The sequence below is a fragment of the Marmota flaviventris genome, chromosome 15, assembly GCF_047511675.1.
Source record: "Marmota flaviventris isolate mMarFla1 chromosome 15, mMarFla1.hap1, whole genome shotgun sequence".
NCBI lineage: Eukaryota > Metazoa > Chordata > Mammalia > Rodentia > Sciuridae > Marmota > Marmota flaviventris.
In genome coordinates this window covers 10,833,685-10,848,536 of record NC_092512.1, presented here as the reverse complement: position 1 = coordinate 10,848,536, position 14,852 = coordinate 10,833,685, and the positions used below count along the sequence as shown (strand labels likewise).

The 14,852-nt window shown below is 41.6% G+C and overlaps 1 protein-coding gene across 1 annotated transcript in view; it reads right to left on the bottom strand.

Moving 5' to 3' along the window:
* Positions 1-14,852, bottom strand: part of Adcy8 (adenylate cyclase 8) — a 216,858-nt gene that overhangs the window by 88,501 nt on the left and 113,505 nt on the right. The window contains exon 7 of the mRNA XM_027947608.2: positions 13,921-14,191. Within this exon, the coding sequence (XP_027803409.1) occupies positions 13,921-14,191 (271 nt within the window). The remainder of the gene's footprint in view (positions 1-13,920; positions 14,192-14,852) is intronic.

The window sequence follows — 14,852 nt, the reverse complement described above, 5'->3', positions numbered from 1 at the left end:
ATCATATCACTTCATGGATGGCCCAAAATTCTGATGTTATTTATCAGTTTGTCGCAGCAAATAAATTCTTCCCACTAAGATTTCAGGTTAAAAGTGTATTGGCGGGACACATCCAGCTTTGCTGGTCAAAACTATCTTTGCTCTTACAGATCATGTCTTTCAATTCCACCGTCTACAGCGTCCTGGTAGGTACTGTGACTTAGCTTGGTTTTGGTGCTGGAGGGATCTATTTCATGACTGGATCCTCCTAATTCACTCTTTCCTTGAGACGGGGTTTTTCTCTTGTTGATTTGCTACTAGTGCCTGGCCAGTGCCTAATATTTTGTAGCCGTGTGAAAAAAAATCCACAATTTTTGAATGAACAAAATCTTATATCTTCTTTTGGAAATCTCAGAATACACTGAAAGGTTTCTCAGAAAAGAAACTTTTAAACTCTGCATTATCCAAATTTTGACCTCAACACCCTTTTTTTTCTTGAACTGATTTTCATATTCTAGAAATGCCATTCAGAAAACCATGCTCCAAAGCTCTTCTTGCTTTCCCCCGCCCCACAACTATCACCTCCTGGATCAGTTTATGACCTCCGAATAAGATCTAGTCATCTCCATGTGGAAACTTTCCAGTGTCCTAAGTTTTCTTCTCCAAGAAAATGGTTCAACTTCCCCAACTGCTGCACAAATAGCATGTTTCTCCACCCCACACAATGCTTTCTAGCTTTTCTGGGCCATGTGTGAACTACTGGATGGTATATCAGGCCCGGTGCTGGGATACCCTGTACTGGAGATTAGGCACATGACCCAATCTGCTCTGTTAAACAATTGTCCAGTTCATTGTAGTTCATGCATCTGAATGTGCAGTATCTAGGTGTGTGTCCTAAAGCTGATTTAAAACCAATTCAGACATTTCTTCCTTCAGGAAGCCTCTGAGTCTGCAGTTATCCTTAGCACAATAATTATGTTGAAGTTGCCTACTTATGTGTTTGTTCCCCTATACTGATGAGGCTGGCACCATGCCTTATCTATGACTGAGTTTCTAGCACCTGGAAAGTTTGGTAGGTTCTTAGTAGGTGTGTATAGAATGAATAGATGAGTGGATGGAGGAAAGATTGAGTGTCTCTATGGAAATTACCTTTAGGGCAGTGTTTCTGATTTTTTTTTCTTTTTCCCTAAAAAAGTCCCTTTATTTTTTCTTGTTCTCTCCCAAGTAAACTCCAAATATAAAGAGAGTCTGTTTATTAAAATATATATATATATATATATATATATATATATATATATATATATATATATATATATATAAAATTTGTTTTTCCACTATTCAATCAAATGCCAAGGATTTGATTGGCAGGAGGTAGAGGCAGAAAGATGACATTTGTTGATCTAGCCAAGAGCAAGAGTATCCGTGATGCTTGTCAGTGTGGCTTCATTCTGATTTCTGGAACCCAGAGACTGCCTCTTCCATTGTTAAGGCACCACTGCTAAGCACCCATGACCACATACTGAAAAGTAGTAACCTTGAGCCTTTTCTGGGAACCACATCTTAGACTAACTTCAGCTTGAACATTTTCATGGGCCAGCTTGCAGGAGAGTATTGAAATCACTAGTGAAAGGGCTTCATCTTTTTTTTTTTTTAAGCTTCCCTATGAGGTGGACAGGGCAGTCTTGAGATTTGTCTGTAAGTAGTTGTGACAGAGGCCTCACACTGTGCACCAGCTTGTGGCTAATTTGTGAAGAACCTGGAGAGGAAGGGAAGGCAGCTCCAGCAAGCTCAGGGCATGGCTGTGGGGCTTCCTGCTCTTAGACTGAGAGGAGCTGTCCTTTCCCAAAGATGGCTGGCTTCCAGGTCCAGACCGTAGCCTGCCCTCAGAGGTAGTAGGGCCAATGGCTTCCTTTGACAATTGCTGGGCCACCCTTCTATCACCCACATCAAGGAAGATAGGGTCCTCTGTAGCACCATTTCAAACTTGCTGCCTACCAAACTTGCTGAAAAGGCAGAGATCTTACCTCTTAGTCCCTATGGGACTTTCCAGGTCCAACAGAGGAGCACTAAGCCTGAAGAGCACCCGTCCCTACACATTGGAGCCATACCCCCCATACTGTTTGTTAAAATGCCAGTCCAACCTTCAGAAGAGAAGGCTCCTACTTTTTAAAAAAGTTATTTTGTATTCTCTTTTTGACAAATTATAATTGTACACAATTATGGGGCACACAGTGATGTTATGCCATGTGCATATGGTGGAATAATTGAATCAACCTAATTTACATACTCAACATCTTAAATAATTATCATTTATTATTTAAGAAAGCTCACTTCTTTGAAAAGTTTCAAGGTGATCTAATCTGCAATGGTTTGCTTTCAGGGCCTCACAACAAATGCTCGTTGTGTCTGAAAAAGGCACAATTATTTTTTCCTCAAATCTGAGGATAGGGAGCAGAGATGTGAGATGTGATCTTTTTCCATTAAGCAGACAGAGAGTGGTATCTGAATAAACATGGTCTTGGGTGACTCTTGGGGAAAATACCCTCATGGATCTCCTAGAACCTAAATGTAATAATTTTTCATTCCTGTGGAATGAAGGTGGTAGCAAATTAGACCATTCCTCATGAGCAAGATATATTAGTGAAGATCATTGCAATTTTCCTGTCTGTATAAAGAGAAAAGAAATAGCAATTCCAAATGGTCTGTTTGATGCATTTCTTTAGATGGGAATCCTACTTACTTTTCTTGCTGGACATTTAAGATGTTATCCATCTTCCAAATAAAGCAAAGGAATGTCTAATGATATATTATAGTGAGATGGAGTCTGTGGGATTCTTCCTAGGGAAGAGGTTTAAGTAATTTTTATAATAGTCTCATTGATTTTGCTCCAGGAATCACAGTAACAAGGGTCAGAATGTCTCCTGTGTTTGCTGAAATAATAGTCCAGACATTTCTAACAAAGCCTGCTGGAGGATTCAGCACCCCTCTGTGGCCTCATTTCCAACCCCCAACATAAGTGAACAATGTAAGTCCAGGGCCCAGGCACTGCGACCATTGGTACTAGCCACTTTTAGGCAAAACTGCCTTTCCAAATATTGTCTGGATTAAAAGATCTGCAAAATCCTCTGATTGGCCTTAATCATCATGTGTCTAAAATATCAATGTCTTCATGATGAAGAAAATAAAACAGTCAGGGTAAGGCATCCCCTAGTTCTGGTGATCCACAGAGGATCTAGTCTGCTACTCAATTGACCTTTATAAATGCACTCATCACTTTGAACCAATATTAGCAAGCTTTTGACCAATATTAACAAGCTCATGACTTTCAACCCATATTAACAGTGGTTGAGTGCCCCTAAGTTCAATAATAATGAAAACAACTTGCTAATTTTGGGGGTATGGGTTCCAGGATTATTTAAGCACCAAGACTCTTTTTCTGGTGAGCTTTTCTTGGCATTCAGTGCGTGACCCCTTGATTTAGTTCATTCTACTGGTGGGTCATTGGATATGAGGTGGTCAGCTTGGCTAAACTTCCAAGGCTCAACCATGATTCCAAGTGAGCATATAGAGCTCTCAGGATAGGGAAACTCTTAGTCCTTACGGGACTTTCCAGGTCCAACAGAAGAGCACTAAGCCTGAAGAGCACCCGTCCCTACACATTGGAGCCACTCCCCACAGAGTCCAGAGAAGGAATCTGCAGCATCCTGGATTTTGTTCCAGTCAGCTATTACTCTCCTCAGTCTATACTCAAAGGCCTTAAAAACAGCATACTACAGGGACACAGCCACATCAATGTTCGTAGCAGCACAATTCACAATAGCTAAACTGTGGAACCAACCTAGATGTCCTTCAGTGGACGAATGTGTATATATATATATATATATATATATATATATATATATATACACACAATGGAATATTACTCAGCAATAAAAGAGAATAAAATCATGGCATTTGCAGGTAAATGGATGGAGTTGGAGAAGGTAATGCTAAGTGAAGTTAGCCAATCCCAAAAAATAAATGCCGAATGTTTTCTCTGATATAAGGAGGCTGGTTCATAGTGGGATGGGGGGGGGGAGTATGGGAGGAATAGACGAACTCTAGATAGGGGAGAAGGATGAGAGGGAAAGGGAGGAGGCAGACGGTTAGCAAGGATGATGGAATGTGATGGACATCATTATACAAAATACATATATGAAGACACGAATTGGTGTGAACATACTTTATATACAACCAGAGATATGCAAAATTGTGCTATATATGTATGATAAGAATTATAATGCATTTAAAAATACATTTCATTTATTTTTTAAAAATCGATTTTAAAAATAAATAAATAAAACCCCCACCCAGGTTAACTAGAGATAAAGATTCCTAATACTAATTCTGTCCTGAGACTCTTGCCTGGCTCAGTTCCATTGGTCTGTCTGCTAGCTAATCCTGGATTCCTGACTGTGATATTTATTATTCTTTGAATTCCTCAGAAAGAAGATCCTAATCTCTGTTGGGGAAAGGTGATTGTATTTGAGTCATTACATAATGAGCCATTTTGGTCAAAACAACTTTTTAAAGTTCTACAAAATTGGCTGAAATAGGACTTGGCATATCTATTTAGACATGCCCACTTTGAAGCCATGTGATTGGAAGCAAGCTGTCAACTGAGGTTTTACTTTTAAAATAGTGCATCCATAGTAATGTATGGAAGAGTTCTGCAGGCCCAGTACTGGTTTAGGGGTGGTACAAGTACAGGGATAGGTAAGGTCTAGGGACGGAGGCTGGATTTCTATTGTACACATGACTTGTGAGTTGGGGAGAAAGAAGCCAAGACATTTTAATGATTTCTTTATAGGAACAAAGAATGGGTTAAACCAAAGTACCCCTAGTATCAAAACGGCTGGACCAAAATGTGTTTGGAGAGGTGAACATGTCCCACTGACTGAATGGCCTTGGGTTCACAACCTGGAGAATTTCAGCTCAGGAAGTGAGTAAACAAACACTTATCAGGACCACAGTTATTCAGTTTTCTTATGAACATCAAAGATGTAGTTTTTTTTTTTTTCTTTTTCAGAAATGTCAATGCCATGGAAGAAATGAGAGTCCATGTGGATGTGACTGTGTATATACGTTGACATGAGTGTTTTCAATACAGGGAAAATTTAAAAATAAGAATTGTCTAAACTGTTAGCTCTTTGAAGGTTAGAAGTATTGTTTTTATTTAGGTACATGAGGGAAGTATGATATCTTGAGTTGCTGATAAATTGCTAGTGTATAGTGTTTTGGGTCTCTCGGAAGGAGCTTTGCTCTTGCAATTGTATTAACTTGCTTTTCTGGTTGTTATCACCTCAGTTTTTGTTCCTGAGTTTCTCTCTTAGGAGTGGTCCTCCACTGCAGTGATTTGGGAGGCTGAGGCAGGAGGATCATGAGTTCAAAGCCAGCCTCAGAAACTTAGCAACTCAGTGATACCCTTTCTCTAAATAAAATACAAAAAAAAAAAAAAGGCTGGGAATGTGGCTCAGTGGTTGATTGCCCCTAAGTTCAATCCCTGGTTAAAAAAAAAAGAGTGGTCCTCTGGACTATTTCAGATCCTTTAAGGGACTAAAAGTAAAGAAAAGCCACACAATGGGAGGAGATACTACCAAATCTAGTAGTTCAGAACCTGGAATTCATAGTAGTAGTTTGGGGATGCTTGAGAAGTAAGAGGGGTTTGCAAAAAATTCCATCAGCGTTGTGTACTTCCCCAGGATATGCCACGTGATTCCTTTTTGAGAGGAGGTGAGGTAAAAATAAGCACATACATAATTAGCAAAAGTGAGGCTCTTCAGCCCAACAAAAGCTTTAAGCATCTTTGCTCTGGTTGTTTCTCTGGATAGAATTCAAACATCTGAGAGTGACGACCCTCCTTTGCTGTGTGAAGCAGTAACACTAATAGATCATGACACATGTGCCAAGTCACTTAAAAAGGGGATATAAGATCACTCACAACAGATACAATTTTGTTTGGAAAGAAAAACCCTCATACACATGAAGCACATTGGATCAAAACCATAGGCGGTATCCCTGGTGCCAGAAGGTGGGACAACCCGATGTAGCTCCAGGAGGAAATTTTACAATGAGACAATGTGAGCCTGTCCCTGGCAATGAGGGCACCAGCATTGATATAGCAAAATCCTCAGTTTGTGGTCTTCAGATTGGGAAAATAAATCAAAGGGAAAAAAAAATCAGAGTTTTGCTTTTTCTTTTCCTGTCTACTTTCCATTTTTAAACTATAGTACATCCACTGGGACATGCTTAAAATACTATGTGTATGTTTATTAATTTCCGTTTGTCAGGCCACAATTATACAACTTGAAAATGGGTGGATCCTTGGTGAAAGCAGAGTCCAGCGGGTTAGTTTAGGGGTCTCAGGCAGCCATCGGCTGTGGGGTAACCAGACGCCGTGTGCCATACGTTTGCCAAGCGGAAATGCACATTTCCAGATCTGTAATTCTACAGGAGCTCCACCCTCACATCCACCTTTATCTCTTCCACCTAAATCTACCCCAGGAGCTTCCGAGAAAGGAAGGATAATTGGTCAAAGTTAATGGATCAAATTGCCTACTTAATTCACTCAACACTCCCTGGAAGGCTTCAAATCCACTTGTCTTTCTGAACAGAGTGAAAAACCAGACCCCTCTAATGACTCTCCCTGGCTGAACCTCACAGCTCTCTTCAGTGTCAGGGCCGAGGACAGCCTGGGGAGTTTTTCTGTCAGAGAAAGCCACGTCACCAGAGCAGTGCCGAGTGACTTCTGGGAGGTTTCCAAAGCCTTCCCTGTTCTCGACTCTAAGCCTGCAGGTGTCCCATCCAATGAACATTAAAACGTAATCTTATGTTAAAACCATTAAAAACAAGTTACCTATGGAGAAAAAACTTGCCTCTAGTTTTCTGCATACTGAGATGGAAGACGGACAATTAGATGCAGGTAGCTTATCAAAGAAGCATGAACCTTTCCTTGAAGACCTACAATATCCAACACTGTAAGTGCTTCATGGGCAAAGAGGAGCCTGTGTTCTGGCCTTGAGCAGCAGCACGCCAGGCCAAGATGCCAGATTTGCTCTTCCCTTCCTCTGGATCTGGGGGTCTCCTTTCCTGGCTTAATGCCTCCTCTAGATCTCAGCTGAAGTATCACTTTCTTGGGAAGGCCTTCCCTGATCCCTTCAGGTCAATTTTCTCTCCTCCACTTCACTGTCCTGCTGTAATCAGAGCAAGGGCCACACTGAGCCTGTGGACCCGTTAGAAACCACTGGCTGGCAAGTTCCCCAACACTGGGACTGCCTTCCTCCTCCCTCTCGCTCCATTACCAGCACCATCCCTGGCAGGTTGTAGCTACTCAATCAGCAGGTCATGAATGAATGAATGGGCAAATGAGCATCTTGAAGGGAATGGCTTGCCCAAATTGATAGAAATAAAATGAGTTTGAGTTTAGCAAGTTCTTTTTAGTGTGTGTATGTCTATGCACACAAAAAAGCGCATGCCACTGAGATTGCATCTTCATCTTTAGGGACAGAAACAGGAAGGAAAAAAACAAAACCAATCCAGGAATCACTATTTACCCAAGATCACAAAACTCATAGCCTAAACCACTACCCAGTTAACTATGAGGAACCTGGGGAGCAGCAAAGGGTCCCCATGAGGGCTTTAATCCGACAGGGATCAGATGAGAATTCTCCCTTTTATTCCAATGGATGCCGAGAACAGGATTAAGAAAGCCCCAGCTGGGATTGGTAAAGACACAGTGACCTAAACATGTTCTTATATACTGCTGGCCCCTCCCAGCCAGCCCCTCTCTTCACATTTCCTTCTCTTAGTGGTCCCAACACTTTCCAATCCAAGTGGGACTAAATCAAATGCTGTTCATTCGTTTGATCCCTAGGCAGACATAAGAGACTGCCAAACTTGGCTTTTTTTCTATGCAAACAGTCATCATACCAAGATACTCAGGGGATGAGCAGCCACTGGTAAGACGAGACTTCTAAAATTTACCTGGAGGAGATTCTGATCATTTCCTGGAGCTGTCATAGAAAAATTTCTAAATAGTCCTGGTGAACTAGTAACTCAGAGGTAAATACCTTTCAGAGGAGGTCTACGCGCGCGCGCACACACACACACACACACTGTATACATACATACATACACACACAACACATATAAACACATACCACATGCATACACATACATGCATACTATACATATACACAAACATGAATATGTATATTCATACATACCATAAGTACATAGACACATCCCACTCATACTCACACATACACACACACACACATGCCACATAAGTTTACACACATGCCACACATATACCTGAGATGGTATGTCTTGGAAACAAGTTAAAAGTAGAAACTCAGCATATATTCAGCTATATATCCTTCAAGGAATTAATTGTCTCTCTGAATCCCAATTTTCCTGTTTTTAAACAAAATGCATCACATTTACCCTGAAAGGCTGGTGTTCGAATTAGTGGAAAGAACGTACCCGATGCTCTGACATGGTACGACCCAAAGCATCCTGCACTTATTAGCATCAATGACCTTGTGGATTTTACCTGTACCCAGGCAGTGAAGCCCGGTTGCTTCCCATGTGTTGGGTGGAATGGAGAAACTCTATTTTTGTTTATAATCCAAAGAACACACATTAGCTTCAAGTTCACAAAGCCAATCTGTTGTGTTGGAAAGACTAAAATACACACAGAGCTACCAGAAATGTACTATTCTCCCTGTGACTCTTACAAGGGCTGGAGGAGTAATGAACGGAGGGAGGCCTGTACTCTGAGGCCAGGAGGCACGTGACAGGCACAGAGGGGATGAAGGTGACAATTCCACACACATCGGGGACAGACGGCAGGCTCTGAAAAGCATCTGAAAGAGTGATCCCACCTCTCTTGGCATCTCACTTATCTTAAAATCTAGTTTAAATGATTAATATCTGGCACACAATGAATTTTGTAGCTACGTAAATGCCTGCCTTGTCATCCTCTGTAAATCATGGGTCTAAGCAGCACTTTGTCTGATAATGCCACTCTTATCCCCTGCAATTCACTCCCCACAGGGCCGCCAACGTGGTCTCTCAAAATATAAATCAGATCATGTCACAGCCCTGCTTAAAACCTTTCTGTCACTCCCCTTGGAGTAAAACACAAACTCCACCAACCTGATCCCATCTGCTTCAGCTTCAGCAGATGCCCTTCCTTCCCTGCTCACCAAGCTCCGGCCATGCGTTCCTTTTGCTCTTCTAACACACTAAACTGTTTTCTACTTCGGGGCCTTTGCACTGGCTACTCTTTCCTCTGTGTAGAATGCTCTGGTCCTGGTTATCTGCATGCAGGTCCCTTCAGTACTCAGAGGGAGTCTGCAGACAGGTGTTCTCTGACAGTCCTACCTGCAGCATTCTGTTTGCCCTCCTGGCTATTTGCCTTGTTGCCTTCTTAGCACTCACCTGTTTTAACAATTTTCCACGTTCCCCTTGCCCTTGCAATGTCACTTCCTGGAGGACAGGGACCCGGTCTGTCTTTTCACTACTGGATCCCAGCAACTAAAATATCCAGTACCTGGTAAATCCTCCTGTGAGCAAGAGCTCAATGCCAGCAGCAGACTTCAGTCAAAAAATGCCCAAGAAGGGTAAAATATAGTCACTCAGTCCTCGCTTCATGCCCAACTTTGTTTTTTATTCAGAGAGATTCTAATAATCTACCCTTGGAATTTCTGGATATCTTTTCCCTCTCGGTCTACTTCAACTACCCACTTCTATCTTGTAATCTTGAATTCCTAGTCTACTTGTGACTACACACTTCTTGTGTTCTAGCTTTCTTTCATTCCACCTAGAGGCTCTGGGCACGGGGATCCTCACTGGTAACCAAGCCTTGGTTACTTGCTCCAGGAAAACAAGGCACCGCATGGATGGGCAGGGGATCCACATGTCCCAGGAGCCAGGGACACAAAGCATGGGCGCTTAGGCTGCCCCTGAACCACTGGAATGCTGGAGTCTACCTGGACAGAGATAATAGGACATGGAGGTGCCTGACTCAAAATGCCTGGCAAAGACAGGGAGTGGGAGACTCACAGGAGGAATCCACAATCATTCCTAACGACTTTTCTTGTTCCTCCAACCCACTGATGGACTTCTGAAATGGGTAGGAGGGAGGGGACAGAAATGGAGTTGGAGTTCTTAGATCCCCAGAGCCCTTTCTACCAACTATGACAACCTGGCTTCTGTCTTCTGTGGGAGGCCATCCTTGCACGTGATTTGAGTTATCTCCCAGGCTGGGTGAAAGGCGCTTAGACACAGCTGTGTCAGAGCTTTCCCCACCCTTGTCCAGGTCTGAGAGCTTGTCCATGCAGAGGCATGTCTGGCCACTGCCCCGAAGAAGACCCAATTGTTGTCCCTGACCTTGGGATGCTGCCCCCCTTAACCTTCATTGGATGGGATTTTCCCCCGGAATTTTTTGTTCCCCAATAAAAGTCCACTCCCTGGCGTGTTCTCTCTCTCTCACTAGCCTCTTCAGTAAACCTCGCTACCACCATAGGTGGCTGGAGGCAGGAGATAGGAGAAGCCATCCTGGAGCTGGTTTAAAGGTAATTAAAGTCTTGTCTCTTTAATTTAAAACTCCCTAGCATTTTCTCAGGATTCAAACCTTCTTTCATGAAGCCGGCCTGAGTCGCGGGCTAAAGTCTTCATCATCTCATCAAATCTGCCTCTTTCCAGGGATGTTCTTCAACCTAGTTCCAATGGGCAGCTTTCAGTCTTCATCTTACTGGGCTTTTTGGCTACATTTAACTTTACTGATGGTCCCCAGTCTCAAAATGCTCTACCCACGAGGCCTTCATGACACTGCACTCTCTTCTGATCACTTTGACTGTTTCTCTCTCTGTGTCAAGGAATCCTCCTTCTCTTTTACCTTCCATCTGGTGTTCCTCAAGGTCTTCCCCATGCCTCATTTCCTAACTTGGCATATGATCTGTGGTAGCTCTCTGGGCTTCTACCAGCACTCAAATTCTGATGCGGACCAGAGCCATAGATATGTCCCTTACACACTTGTTTTATGGCTCAGCTTCAAAAGTGTATGCAAAGCACCTTCTGGATCTCTCTAGATCTCTCTCTAGCATCTCAAGTCATCATGTCCCAACCAAATTCCTTGTCTTCCCTTCCCGCCTTCCATCTACTCCAGTACTGCTCATTCAGCTAGCATCTCTGTCTTCTAGCCAGGCACGCATGCAAGAAACCTAGAAGCCAAACCTCATTGGGTTTTTACCCTTGCCACCCACATCCATCATTCCATCCATCCAACCAACTTAAACCAAGTCATTATTTACAAGTTATTATTCTAATTATGGGATAAACCGTGCTGGGGACTACAGATATAATTTATGTCTCTATGAAGCATATGTAATACTGACTGATCTTACTACTGTTTCTTTTCTTTGACTCTCCTTTCTCTCTCTCTCTCACTGACCATAGTTGGCATTAAATAGATGCTCAATTAATCCTTACTGAAAAAATGATTACATAGTATGTAACTATCTGAGCATCTGCTGTACACAGAGCATGGAATATGACACAGCAATCTGATGTCATTAAAATTATTTCTAAGTGCACACTGTGAATCAATAGAAACCAAAACATCTGGCCAATTTAGCTGGAAAATCCCCAACGAAACATTAATATGTTTTATCTGTGTTATGCAAACACTCAGATGATCTGGGCTTCTGGGGAATTGACTGGGGGTGTTGGCACAGCATGGGCTCAGCCAGGCCAGTCTTACTCTTTTCCAGGGACATATTAGGTTTGAATTGTACATATGGCTCACTGGCTTCTAGAGTTAAGCTTAAGCACAAACCCCAAACAGTTGTGATCATTTTAACTGGTTAAATCATTACCAAAATGCTTTTAGTGTTATGTGGTTATTTATGAACATCAGTACGCATTTGCTGGTTCTTAAATCTGAAGACAACAAAATGAATTGAGATCATTTGTGCAGAAGATAGTACAAATGGATTATATCCAAGCAAACTCAGACATCATAAGAAATATACAATATGTTTAAACACCAAGATTAATATGACTAATATGACAACTTCTATAATAACTATTTGATGACATCTTTAGGAAATCAGCAAACATTGTTTTTCAATTATTATATAATTTTGCCAGATCCATTGATAAATCATGAATCTAAGCTCTTCCATGTCTCTCTTCTTGGTTCTCAATTATTAGTCTCAAGGTTAGGTACAACTGACATCAGAAAATAAGGAATTATTTCAGATCTCACAACCAGCTGAAATGGAGAGAGTTTTCCAAAGGAAAATTAAAATCAAAATAACAAGAAAGAGAATTTTATGCAAAATTATCGAGGTATTCAGGGTGGGGCAGGCATTGCCTTCTCTTTAACCTGCATTCAAGCTCAAGATTATAAAAAGTAGAAGAAACAAGGAGGGCACTGTCAGCTGGTCATGCACCCACTCCAGAAAGTATAAAGACCATTATTTTATATGACACCAAATTGCACCATGCATACCAATTCAGGCATTGAAAGAAATAGTCACTAGAATCAGTGATGACTTGTGTGGGCATTATAATTTTTTGGAAAATTAAACAATCACACAAGAGGAGTGAAGACCTTCACTAGTAGGGTAGACTTTTGCAAGGCACATGGACTGGGTTCAATCTGCAGTTTTTCTTAGTGGAATCTGACCCATGCATTCTCTTATAGCTCCTTCTCACAGAACTGGATGCAGACTTCATTTAACTTGGCCTCTGTGTGCCCCATCAATCTCTCCAATGCAGAATGAAGAGGGAAGACTTTCAACCTTTTCCACTTTAAATGTCTTTAAGCAGACAGATACTTCTCATCTACATTTAATGAGAAATAGTCAGATTTATAGATGTAAAAACCTCATCTTCAATGCTTTCATAAAACTTCAGACACTATTGGTTTGATCTGTTTACTTCATAGTGCTCTCAGTTTCTGCATGGCTCAGGAGCATCTCAGGAACTGTTGGACATATTGGCGTTTTTCATTTGTTCCTTTTTGAAAAAGTACAGCATCATTGCACCATTTTGCAAACATTCAACCACATGTGCTCTGTCTAAATGGACAAAGGGAAAACCCATATTAGAGCAGGTGCTTTGCTGATGCTCTGAACAGGTGCTCTGGGCAGGAGAGAATCCCTCTCTTCACCTTGACCCTTGACTTTCCTCAGCCTCAGTACTCAAATGCCTCACAGAGACTTAAGCATATCATTGGGTTTAATGTGATGCTGACATTTGAAGGAATGATTTGTTAAACTAATTCTGGTTATTAGTTATTTACTCTTTATGTACTGAATGTAGCCCTGTACTTCACACAAGATGTCAATCAAAGCTATGGAAATACAGAATGATGTGGGTGGCTTTGGAATTGCATGCTACTCTTAAAATCCTTTACTATGAATTTGAACCCCAGTTGATGCTACTTTTATATTCCCAAGTCAGTGGCACCCTCCTAATATTGAGTCTAAGAAGACAACTCAGAACTGTGGACTGCCATCTGCATATAAAGGGACATTCTCCTGTACGTGACCATCTCTGTTAGTTTAATAATATTAGGCTTCTCTTTTCCAACATGAGTGATTTTCTCCCCTTTGGTAAAATTGCAATTCAGCCTCACATGACATTTATTTTTAACTAGGTTAAAAAAAAAAAGAAAAGGAAGAAGGTGTCACAAACTGTCTGGCATTTCTGCTATTTCCTGAAATTGCATACATAGGTTAATTCTGTCCCGAGGAGATATGTTTATCACTTGCAATTATGGTGCTCAGTGAGAAAAGGTTAAAGATGAATCTGCTTTCTGAAGACATCAGGTTGGAAGTGCATCCAAGCATGCATTTGCAGCTAAGCAGAAAGAGGAAGAGCACTTACATTCTGTTTCCCCACAATGTTATCAAAGGGGAGTTCTGGGCTCCAGGATCCCTCTGTGAAGGTTGCCCCACTGTTCCTTCTGTCTGAGGAGCTCACTGACTCCTTGACAATGTCTTCAGGCAAGGACAGCAGACTTTCCTCAGGCTGCTTAATCAAATAGGTCTCTATATTATGCTTCCTCAAGAATTCATTCCTCTCCTTGCCATGACCCTCTTCCACGTTATAGTCACCGTTGAGGCAGTCCAGTGTGGCTTTGGAGATGTGAATCCTCCTGTGTGTACAAAGCACAAGTCATTATACATTCCTGATGTCCTGTGCAAACCAACATCTGGGGTACTTTAAGACACATTTTCAAATCAATACTTGTTGCCTTAAGAAACGGAAAGAATAAAACAAAACAAAAGAGATGTATAAGCATAAATCCATGAGCAGTTACTGTGCAAACCATCTTGGAACTTCTCCCATCATTTCACTTTCCATACACTGGTGCCAGTTTTGCCACTTTGTCAATAACCATCTTCAAAGCAGTGGAGAGTTATGTAAGTCCATAGGGCTACACAGAGGATCTTTTGGAGAAAACCATGTAAGATATAATTTGCCCATTACACGCATTTCAAGGAGCAGAGAACAAAGCTGCAGATACACGCAGGCTGGCAGTTGGCAAGGCTCATTTGAGTTAATTTTTTTTTAAGCAAAATTGTATACTACAAGAGGCTTAAGCATCAAACTTGATTTGTGGAAACTTTGTGTATATGTTGTTGTGGGAAAGAGTTTCGTTTCACATAACTGTCTAACTCAATTAGATAATGTATTACTCTGTCCTGTGGTCTGGGTGGACCAGCAAATGAGTTAGAAACATGGACTGGATTCAAGCCCCAGCTCTTTGACTTGCTAGTTGAGAGATCTTGGGAAATTATTAACTTTCTGAGTCC